The sequence below is a fragment of the Pezoporus wallicus genome, unplaced genomic scaffold (assembly GCF_028554395.1).
Source record: "Pezoporus wallicus isolate ANWC-B61680 ecotype Strahan unplaced genomic scaffold, APGP_CSIRO_Pwel_v1 contig_6274, whole genome shotgun sequence".
NCBI lineage: Eukaryota > Metazoa > Chordata > Aves > Psittaciformes > Psittacidae > Pezoporus > Pezoporus wallicus.
The window spans coordinates 1541001-1552514 of record NW_026635738.1 but is presented as its reverse complement, the minus strand read 5'-3'; the positions used below and the strand labels follow the sequence as shown (position 1 = coordinate 1552514).

The following is an 11514-nucleotide window of genomic DNA, read 5'->3' as shown; positions in this document are numbered from 1 at the left end:
TGAACATCCCTTTTCGGGGCCAAACAAGCACAAGAGCCATGACACGAGTCAGCTCCAAGCGCCTGGAAAGACCTTGGTTGGGCTCAGCAGGCTGATGGATTAGCACTTGTCCATGTGGAATTGTAGGTTTCAATCCTCAGAGCCTTTTCCAGGCAATTGATCTATCCCAAGCCTGTCATCAGGTACAAACGGGCCTTTGCCTTTCAGCAGAATGAAGCAGCAGCAAATGGAAATGGGACGTGACAATTGTTTTGCACAGACATTTTAATGGTCTGTTCGCTCCACAGCTCTGCTGTTGCGGTCACAGAGAAATTCCCCAAATTCCCTTTGTACTTCAGGAGCTGGTGGATAGAAACCCGCTCCCCCGGTCCTCACTCCCAGCGAGCAGGTCTTCTGCATCTTCAGCTAATGTCCAGACTGCTCCTGACAGGCAGGACTGATGTGGGTCCAACTGGGGACCTCTTATTTTACCCCTCTGGGGAAGCAATAGGCACAGCATCAATAATCTGCAGCAGTTTAATGATGCAGGGCACCACGTATTCCCTCCTTGCTGTTCTGCCTTCCAGCCCGCGGCTGATTGTTGTCAGTGTTCCACTGCTTTATTCTGGGCTTTCCAGCTATCCCCAAATACACCCTCATCTCCTTTATCCCTGAATCTCTCCCCCCATTCCATGCAGCTCACAAACACAGCCCCATGTTGCTCCAGGCCCAAGCAAAGAGCATTGCAGAGCTCCAGCTCCCTTCAAAGGGGCAGGGGAAGCGCATGGCAAAGCAACCTGTGCTGTGAGCTGATGGGAAAGCTGCTGCTCTCATGCTGAAACATGAACAGAAGAATCCTGTTTGCATTTCCTCGTGTATTTTGAGGCCTTTTTAGTGCTTTGTGCACCGCTTCTGGCTGGCCGCTTGAAATGGATCAAACAGCAGCCTCAGCACTGGTCCTCTGCGGGATGCTCTATCCTTGGTTTATTCACCTCACAGCCTGGAGCTCAGGATGGGGCAGTGTTCACCTTACAGGCTCAAGGAGCAGGAGAGCTGCCTCTTCCCCCCAAAGCAAGCAGACAGAGCCCGCGAAGCAGGAGCCTATGCCGTCAATCCCAGGCGCCGAGCTCCGCGAGGCCTGGGCAGGAACCCCGCCATGGCAGAGCAGCCTGAGCTCCGGCGATGCGAAACGCAACCCACATATTTTACACCCACAGCACTAAAATTAGGCCGATGCCGCCAAGGCTTCATCGGGAAAAGAGAGGGAACACCAGCGCTGCTGTGTTCTGGATGAGGCAGCGCTAAAGTCCTGACCATATTTAGCCATAAGATCCTCATCTTGTAGGGCTTCTGCATGAGAGCAAAACGCCTGTGGCCGAGCGCCAGCCCTGCCTCTGTTGTTTCTCCCGCTATCTCAATACGTCATTTCACCACCTAAATTGCTCCGTTGAGTTACCCAGGGCTGCTAAAACGCTGTCGATGCTACAGGGGCAACTGCCGGAGGGAAATGATGTCTCTACTGAAAGCTCTCCCTGCCAGGGCCACCTCTTTAGGTGTCGGGTTTAGGCTCCTCATTGTAAGCACAGAAACTGGAGGCATTTCGCCCACGTGTGTTGAAAGCCACGGAGACATTCAGGATTATTCATGGAATACATATCCATGTGCAGGAAGGCTGCTTCTTCTAACACATTCCCGTCCCAGGCAGCGCATTGCAACGCACACAGCCGCTCACAGGGAAGGTGGTCACTGAGCGCCGTCTGAATAGTCCCAATATGAATTATACGAGGAATTGACTTCAGTTTCATGATTTAATGGCACTTTCTGCTTAGGTTCAAATACTTCTTAGATTTAGTAATGAGACATCCATTATGAATCAGCCTTTGGGTGAGTCCCTACCAGGTACTGCCCCTTTGCTGATCATTTTTAACCACAAACACATCCCACCGGTTGCCTGAGCACCACAAACGGCCTTATTTTATTCGCACCCCCTCGTCTGCTTTTTCCCATGGAAAAAGCGATTACTTTTCCATACTGTTTCTATACCGCAGCTTCCCATCTTTCCACGTTCCGGAATTCCCGGTTCTGCTGCCCGGGTCCTGCCTCAGCCTGCGTAGAGCTCTGGTACCATCTAGTGTTCCCTCGGAGACCGCAGCTGCTGGATGGGGCTCTTGCTTCACCGCTGGGGTCGCGATAGGAAGAGCCTGTCGCGACAGAAGGTGGCGATTAGGGCTGACCACATGCGGTGAAAGCATTTCCCCCACCAGCAGCTGCTGTCCTGGCCGCGGGGGGTCGGGATGAGCGTGTCCGCAATGCAGACAACATCCCCGGCTGCGGGGCAGGTTCATCTGGGGGGCCATGGCACCCCATAAAGGCCATAGGAAGGGCAATGGGGTTCACGGCCTCACACACCAAAAGAACCCTACACTGGTTCCCATTTCCCTCTCATTCTACACCCTATGGAGGAGGAAGGGTGCGTTAAACCAGCCCCGCACTGCGCTTTGCCCTCACTAAACATGGCGGCGCCGCACTTCGCCCGCTCTAAACATAGCGGCGCCTCGCTTTGCCCTCACTAAACATCGCGGCGCCTCGCTTTGCCCTAACTAAACATGGCGGCCCCGCACTTCACCCGCTCTAAACATAGCGGCGCCTCGCTTTGCCCTCACTAAACATGGCGGCGCCGCGCTTCGCCGGCTCTAAACATGGCGGCGCCGCTCTGCCGCGCTTTGCCCTCACTAAAAATGGCGGCGCGGCCGCTGTCAGGGCGGAAGTAAGGCGGGGGGGTGCGGGGTGGGCGCTCGGCCGTGGACCCCTTCCGCGGTCAGCCCCACGGAAGGAGTTGTGCGTTCAAATAGTGGCGGGGTTGTGAGGGGCGCGGGGCCCGGCGGAGCGGAGTTGTTTTCGGGGTGCGTTGTGGCCGTACCGCGAGGCGGGGAGAAGGAGAAAGCGGTGGAGGGGGGTGAGGAGCCCGCTTGAGGTGAGCAAAGGGGGGGGGGTTGGTTTCAGGGAGGGCAGGGGCCGTTGTGTGAGCGCCATGGGGTGTGATGGCGGGGTTTGGTTGTGGGGGGGGAGCAGGGTCTGTTCTTTTGGGGCCTCCAGGTGGGTTTTGTTCCCCCCCCCAAAGGGTGCTGAGGCTGCAGCCCCCGTTCGCACCCCGGGTGAGCGGTGGCCTCGGGGGATGGGTGGACTTGATGGCCTTAAAGGACTTTTCCAACCCGGTTCATTGTGTGATTCTGGTTAGGGTGAGCGATAACTGTTAAAGAGCCGCTTCATAGCGGGCCCACCTAACCAAAGGAACAGCACTTTGAGAGGTTTGGGGTTGTTTTCTCCCCCCCCATCCCCCTTTTTTTATAGGGTTCTCTCAGTGGTATCTGCAGTGTTTTCTGTACTGAGCACTGTCTGTCTCTGTCCCTAGCATAACTTCACATAGATGAAGGGAGAAGTCTTTATGTCCCTCTCGAGGAAAGGACTTCCCAAGGCAGCCCTAACTTTGTGTCCCGTTTGCTCTCAGATAGTTCATTTCCCGTGGAGTTTGGTAACCATGTGGCAATCGACAAAAGAGGAAGAGCAGAGCATAATCCTGATCAGTGATGATGAAGCTGAGGACCCGCTGGGCAGCCCAGTTATGTTGGTGGACCCTCTGGGTAAGTTGGTGAGGCAGCTCTGGAAAGAGCTTTGGAAATAAACCGATGTTTATTAATTATAAAGCTATCTTTATAAATTATTTATATGCTTAAAATGAGTCTTTCTGCTCTGAAAACAAAATGTTTCACACATAAATAAAACCAGCAGGAACTCCTGTTATTTCATAACTTTTGAGATTCCTTTGGCTGTTCTGTTACAAACTGAGCTGAGATTGGGCTTTTCCGTGTCGGTTGGATCCTTTTGGATTCCGTTAGTTCTGGTTTGATAGTGTCAGGAAGTTTTTGTCCCAGACCACTGAACCATTGTCCTGGCTTCAGCTGTAACTGCTGGTTTTTGCCTTCTTAGTAGCTGCTGCAGAGCTGTGTTTTGGCTTTAGCCTGAGAACAGAGCTGATAACACACTGATGTTTTAGTTGTTGCTCAGTAGTGCTTACCCTGATCAAGGACTTTTCAGTCTCATGCTCTGCCAATGAGGAGGGGCACGGGAAGCTGGAAGGAAGCAGAGACAGGACCCCTGTCCCAAACTAGCCAAGAGGTATTCCATCCCACAGCACATCATGCCCATGATAGAGACTGGGGGGAGTCACCTGGAAGGCTCAGATCACTGCTCTGCCGGGCTGGGTTAGTGGGTGCTGAGCAATTGTGTTGGGCATCACTTGTGTTTATTGTTGGGTTTTTCCCTTCCCTTTTTAGTTTTATATTCTCTCCCCTTGCTATTTCCCTTATTATTATTGGTGGTACTAATAGTAGTTTTGTATTATGCTTTAGTTACTGGACTGTTCTTATCTCAACCCGTGGGGTTTACATTCCTTTGATTCTCCTTCCCATCCCGCCAGGAGCGGAGGGGAAGAAGTGGGGAGGTGAGCGTGTGGCTGTGTGGTCCTCTGTCACCAGCTGGCCTTAACCCACAGCACCCATTCTTACTGACACTGTATGAAACCATCAGAAAACTTGGGCCTGAAAGTGTCACAATAGCTGGATGAACTTGTAATGAAGCTGTCGGTTCCTTTGTACTGCCTTACGCTGCATCTTGTCTACAGAGGAGCCTGCTCTGGAGGAGGAGAAATCCGAGGAAGTTGTGGATGAGGAATGTGATCTGGTGGTTACTTTCTGCAAAAAAGCTAATGTGATGCCACATGCAAGATACGACTGTACAACGCACAAGTTTAAGTATGCTCAGTGGTGGGGGGGTGAATGGGGGTGTTCATTTTGCACATTTAGTCCATCTTGCCCAGTAACCTTGTTAGCTTTTAGCAGCTGAAAGCAATAGAGTTGGATAAGCATGAACTTGGTTCATAAATAACCTCCTGCTTTTCCACTTTGTAGGCGAACGGAATGTGATACATGCTCACCCCTTGGGCAGAATGCTGATATTTGTGACCAGTGCTACTGCTATGTTTGTGATAAGCTAGCTTCCGAGGTAAGAATTGTAATCAGGGATCTCACAACTTCAGGTAAACTCCATTACTCAACAGTCTTTTGGAAAAGAAATTGCTCTTGAACACACTAAAAGAATAAATGATAGATGAAATTTAATATTTTAACAGTTCCTCTCCTAAATCTTTCTCTCTTCACAATGCTTCTACAAACATAGTCACTGGCTGGGTTTATTTCTGCTAGTCCAGCCAGTTGTTGGAGTAGATATTCACTTGGTGTGAGCAATTGTACCTGCTGTTTGCTTTAGCCACACAGTGTATTTCACTTGTATTCAAATTACTAAATCAGGCTGGTCTCACTGTGCCGGAGAAATATCAAGCTTTTAGACTGTCCTAACATAGATTGAGGGAGTTGAAGGAATTGGATGTGTGGGGTTGGGTTGTTTGAGTTTGTCTTGGAAAACTTTGGAAGTGAGGGTGAACATGCAAAGGCAGTGCTGTGTCACCAGGTGACAGTGGGGAGAGTGCCAACCTGAAGTGTCTCTGTAAGGTATTCAGGAGTGATAGGAAATTACTATGGGCTTTATTTGCTAGCCATGATATCAAGTTGTTATTGTATTAGCCTCTTGCCCTGACTGTGCAAATACTTCACTGTGGCTTTGCCTGAGTCTGTAAAGTGTAAAGTGAACTGTAGACCTTCACTCAGAGGAACTAACTTTTGATTTGCTCATCTGGGAGGGAGAAAAAAGAACCCAAGCTTTCCCTGGTTTTCGTGTTTTGTGAAATAGTGTGAGAACTGGACCATCCCTGCCCTCTGCCACTGCAATGCACACAACAAAAGCAAGTTCTGGAAGGATCGACGCGACTGTGCCTTGGCTGGCATCCTTGTAACGTTCAATTTGCAGCTCACAGATTTAGATGCAGACCTTCGGCGTGGTGGTAAGTACACATCACGCTGTCCTGGGACACTTGACTCGCTGTGGCTACTCAGTCTGGGGCTTGATGGGCATCTTGTCTGGTCCACAACTCTCCTTGAAAAGGCTTGGTGGATTTTTATGGTAGCAGCTTACTGTTACTCCTCTGGGCTGTACTCGGGGTAGACAAGAGGTCTGCAGGTGCAGTTTGTGCACTTTCTTGCTTTCCTCCCAAAGAAGCAACGAAGCTTTCCTGAGCAATAAGATTGTGTGAGCAATGAAAAGTATTTTACACAGGGTGCTTATGACTGTCTTTGTGTTTCTTTTTGCCTTGAAAAGATTAAATATTGCACTAGATTTCACATCTGTCTCTGCTCTCTTAGGAGACCTTCTGCAAAAATTTATCCAGGAACTTTCTGTGGAATATAATAAGTATCTGATTGGAGAAGTGCTTCCCACACAACACGAATGCTTTTGCCTCCCAAAACTCCCCCCTGGGCAATGCGATATTTGTAGATCACGTGGCATGGAGGTTGTATACAAGTAAGTGACAACAGAACTCAGCTAGTAGCAGTACATGCTGCTGAGTGCAAGTTTGACTTCCTTTGGTGAAGTGGTAATTGGAATTGCTGCACCTGATACAGCAGGAAGAGTCGAGAAGACCTTACTTGGCCAATGAGCTATTAAATGGTTAGAGAGGCTTTTCAAGGAGAGGCAAGTCAGTTTGCTCTCAAACTGTAGAATGGTTGTAATTGCCACTTGTTTATGAAGTCCATCATTGCAGGCACTTTATCTTATAGACCACTTCACTTTCTTAGGTATTCTGGAGTTTTTACACTGGTAACAAGATTTTTAAATCAGGCAGAAAAAGAGAATCCAAAAGCTACTGCTGTCATGTTTCTGGGAGCAGCTAAGGAGATAGCACTTCATAAAGACCCTGCTTTGTAAGTATCCAGTTCCACTTCTAGTGTGTGATCTTCCTTTGCTCCTCAGAGGGAGGAGACCAAGAGTTCTGGTTTTCCATTTATTAAGGGTAAGAATGGTGTAAAGTTCACAGCTCTGGCTGCAGTACAGTGAGAGGAAATTGAGCACACCTGAGGGAGAGATGAGACTGATTATGGGGAGGGCTTTTGGGGAAAAGAGGAGGTTAAAGGTTGGATGTGAGAGGAAGAAGTTAAGTAGAATTGAGTCACGAGGAGGGGAGATGATCTCCAACAAGGGGAAGGAATTTGAGGTGGGAACTTGGGAGGTGGGAGGCTGATAGACAGCAGATGGTGGCTGGTGGGGCTAATTCCCCAGGAGAAGGCACAGGGGCAAGGGAGCTTTCCTGAGTGGAGAGTGCACAAGCTGCACTGTGTGAAGAAACATCTGCTTCAGACCTGGAAGGAAGGGAGGATGTGATGTGTTCCTTGGGTAATAAGTTTTAGTTGCCTTCCCTAAGCCTGGAGGCTGCCCTGTCAGCTGGGAGGACTACATGAAACATAATACAACCAGAGTTTAGATAGTTCAGCCTTTACTACTGGTGCTGTTTATTTTCTTGTTAATATCCTGGCTGTTTCATGCTTGATTACTGTCTAGCTTGAACAAAGGTTGCAGAGCTTTGCACTGGAAAATCAATGTAGTTTGGGGCTTAAAACCAAGGCTTTTTATAAAGGAGAAGTCAAGGTGGGTTTTTCTTAAAGAGTTGATTATAGAGAAGAGGGCAAAGGCAGGAAAACAAGACAAACATTAATTAGGGCTTTTATCCTCCTCTTTTAGAAACTGGCAGAACTTTGGTCACTCATCTTCATTAAAGATTGCTGTCCCTTGTCTGCTGCAAAGGTAAGACTTATCTTGCCATATGATGAGAGGACAAAGGGGTGGTTGCTGGGTGCAGACTTTCTGCTTGCATTTAAAATAAATGTCAGATGACTTCTATTCAAAAGCATAAAGAAAGTGAATGCTTTGGCTCTTAGAAGCCAGAAGTAAACCTGCACAGGTGCATAATCTTCTGGTTCTGTGGCATCAGGAGCTCCTTATCAGGGAGCACAACCTCACTGTGGTGTGTTAGGTATTGAGCAGAGCAAGAGCTGCCTGCATGTAGACTGCAGATGGGTAGGGACAGGCAGAATACAAACGGTGTGCATCAGTCAGCCTCGTGAGCGTGCTGTCAGGTTTTACAGCTGTACACTACAAATCAGGGGGTTTAAAAGCTTTGTTGAATACTAGTTCCTTTCTGTGAAGGACAAGGGCAATATTGGCTTTATTTAGAGCCACATAAATATTCAAACCATTCTGTGCTGCTTCAAAGGGGAATAACATGAAGCCAAGAAGATGGATTACTTTTTGACAGTATTCTAGGAGTGTTCTGCAAGGCTAGACCAGAAGGTGGTGTCAGGTGGCTACTTGTGGTTGGTAAGCCAAAGAGTAGATAGTGATCTGTTAAGACCAAAACAGCAGACTTGTAGTATCCCACTGGGATGGAGTAGTCAAGGATGTAACATCGCATTGTTCCCTAGAGGCTGATGAATGAGGACATCGAGCTCACTTGGCTTAATTCGTTTCTCATTTTAGCTTTATATTTCACCTTTAACCCAAAATTCACTTGCACCAGAAGGTTAATGAATTAAGAATTAACTTTTTTTCAGGAGCCCTCAAAAACAATTACATGTTCTCACCTCTCATTTGAAACTAATGACAGGTGTAACCTAAATTCTCTATCAGTTTTCATTTTAAATCGCTATTCTTGAATTTAATTTCTTGAAAAGAAAAAGAAAAGGAATTTTTTGTCTCCCTCATCCAGTTCTCAAAGAGTAGACCCTCCTTTGTGTTATATCCAGTGGTCAGGTAAGAGGGAAATGCTTTCTGCAGCTGTGAGGGTGCCAGGAGCTTGAGTTGACCAGGTTACTTCTTGGATTCATCAGTGTTTCTCCGTATACTCAATGCTGATCATTGCTTTAAAAGTTAAGGCCACAGAACCTTGGTTTCACTGATGTTTAAAACAATAAAAGACCAATACTGTTATTCACTACAAATCTTACAGCACAAAGTCAAGTATAGATCCAAGCTGTCTGACTTTTAACCAAAACCAAGCCCCTGAACTTGTGTAGAATAGCTTCCCATAGGATTAAAACCAAACCCCACAACAACTTAATAGTAATTCCTCCAAATTTAAGAGAATTTGATTTTTCTTTGTTTTTTTTCTCTTCAAAACACAGGATCACAACCCAACTTCAGAGGATGCTGGTGTTGTGTGACTTCCCCAAATTCTTGCATGAAAAGTTTATTAACTTTTTTCAGTCCATCTCACTTCCATGTCACTGCTTTGGCTTCTCAAACAGGTATGTTCTTCACGGGTTGTTTAGAGAAGGTGTTTTTATACAGTTGCCTGATGTGAAAACAGCTGTATAGAATGGGCATCAGCGTTTTATAGGGAGATTTCAGTATTGGCTGCTTTGTATTTGTCCTATCCTACCAGGAAAAGTTCTGGTTGTAGATCCTATGGCTAAGTTGTCCATATGTTTCATTGCTAAATCTTCATGTTGCTTAAGGGAAAGGAGTTGTGGTGTACAAAAACCCATGGTTGAAAATTACTTTCTTTTTGTACTTCCAGCTTGAATGTTATGCCATGGGATCATGTGTTACTGACCACTGTGTTAAAAGGCCAGAACGTCACTGGTCAAAGAAGAATGAAAGGAAGAAAAGTGTCCCTGTGGGAATGGCTTTCTGTTATAGAGGCTCGAGTGGAGAGATTGGTAGACAAGAAGAAGTAAGATCAGTTTGGCCTTGTTTTGTATCTTTATTTTATGAACACATCATTTGTTTTGCATGGTGCTGACTGCACTGTAGTGTTTTCCTAACATCTGAGATTTGTATAATGGGGAAACCTGCAAAACAAAGACATGTTTGAAGCTGTTTGTGCCCATTCCTTATCAGGAAGGCCAGTAGCTTTTTGAAGTTTTTCAAAGCAGAATCAAGGCCTTTGAATGCTTCAGGGTCAGAAAAAGAATGTTGAAGTGGATCATTTCCTTGTTTCTGTACACCCAGTAGGTTTTGGATGTTGATGTTTAAAACAAATTCTGTTCATCTAAAGGCTGACTAGGTGGAAGCTGGCCAAAAAAGTGTGTTCTGGCCTCTGGGTCTTCAGAAGTCTGCATTTAAAAGAATACAGTCCACTTAAAGAATTAAATTGAAAAGCAGCCTCCTGTTTTATTTTGCCAGAGTGCAGATATAATCAGTGGGTGGCTTCTTGGAGCTTCATTCCAACTGTCTCTTTCTACCAGTTATGTCTCGTCTTGTGCAATGTATCTTATGTAGGAAAACCTATTGTTTTGCTTCATTAATTGTAGTATATGTTTTATTGACCTATATATAGCTTTCCACTTCCTTGCTTTTCCTACTATCTTTTGCTTTCCTCCCCAGCTATAAAGAAGTTGTTCGCTACCTGAGGGCTGTGAAGTGCAATGATATCAAAGGGTAAATGTGTTTTTTTTTATCTTCCCAATTATTTCTTTGCCTTAAGAATGTGTCCTAACCTGTTTCTCTTCAATGTGTAATAAACTAATAGCATGAAAAGCAGTAGGATTTTGGCAGCTGTTTGCCAAGTGAAAGCAATGCTGCATTGCAACTAACTTCTGCCTCATCAGTGTAACTCACTAGTGGTCAAACATAATTTGATCTATAAAATGTAGAGTAAAACGTTCATATTAATGAAAACCAAATACTCATCCCTTTTCTCTTTCCAGGTTAAGCCACCTGCAGGATAAAATCCCGTTCTATCTGTGTAAATCTGGAAACTTCATGGATGCTGCCCATTCCCTGCTGTTTGCTGTCAACAACCTCGCGTGCTGCACTGCCTGCCGCCTAACAGCCTCTGAGTATGAGGTCTATCTGAAGATGTTCAGAACAGGCAGCGTCCCAGATGGAAATGATATACTGGACCCTGGGCTCTGGATTGCAGCTGGCAAGTGTGATTTCTTCCTTAAGCACATTTAGAATCTTAATTATGGCTTTTACTTTTTCATTAATATTAATAACATTCTAAGGGACTCTGATCCCACCTATAAATTGTCTGGACTAAAGCATAGGCCATAGCACCAGGCAGGAAGAATGTCTTTATATCTGAGCATGAAGTGTACCCTCATTTGGCTACGCTTCACACAAGACTAGTTTCATCAACTGTGAAGCTGTTTTGCCAAAAGCAACCTGTGAACATAGAGATCTCCCTGTTGCATCATGGTGTGACTCTAGGGGTAGTGTGTCACTTTGCACTGTGGTATGTCTCAGTTTTGACCTTGAGAATTAAAGCTTCCTGATGGAAAGGGTTTCATAGTCTGTGCATTACATTCTGTCACTAGGTCAGGCACTCATAACTGTGATCATCTGGTGTGTGCTACTTGTCAAGGGGTATTCTGATTTATTTTGGAGATGTTCAGCTACTAGCAGGGTTCTTCAAAGTGTGGGATACTGAGGGTGTGTATCGCACTGTGATGTACATAATGAAGACTTTGTTCTGGGTCGTCTCCTCTAAATTGTATTCAGTTCTTTGCAGCTTTCCAGAATAGCATTTTACTGCTGATATCCTTCAGTTCGGAACCTACTAAATACTGTAAAACAATTGTAGAC

At 46.2% G+C, this 11514-nt stretch overlaps 1 protein-coding gene across 1 annotated transcript; it reads left to right on the top strand.

Moving 5' to 3' along the window:
* The first annotated feature begins 2647 nt into the window (after nt 1–2647).
* LOC130593120 (uncharacterized) lies at nt 2648–10899 on the top strand. Its single transcript, XM_057398013.1, has 12 exons — nt 2648–2746; nt 3488–3620; nt 4661–4790; nt 4947–5040; nt 5785–5935; nt 6294–6453; nt 6729–6854; nt 7669–7731; nt 9108–9230; nt 9503–9658; nt 10312–10365; nt 10635–10899. Exons 1-12 carry the CDS (start codon nt 2648–2650, stop codon nt 10882–10884), a joined length of 1539 nt encoding a protein of 512 aa, XP_057253996.1. The 3' UTR covers nt 10885–10899.
* Nucleotides 10900–11514: the final 615 nt, after the last annotated feature.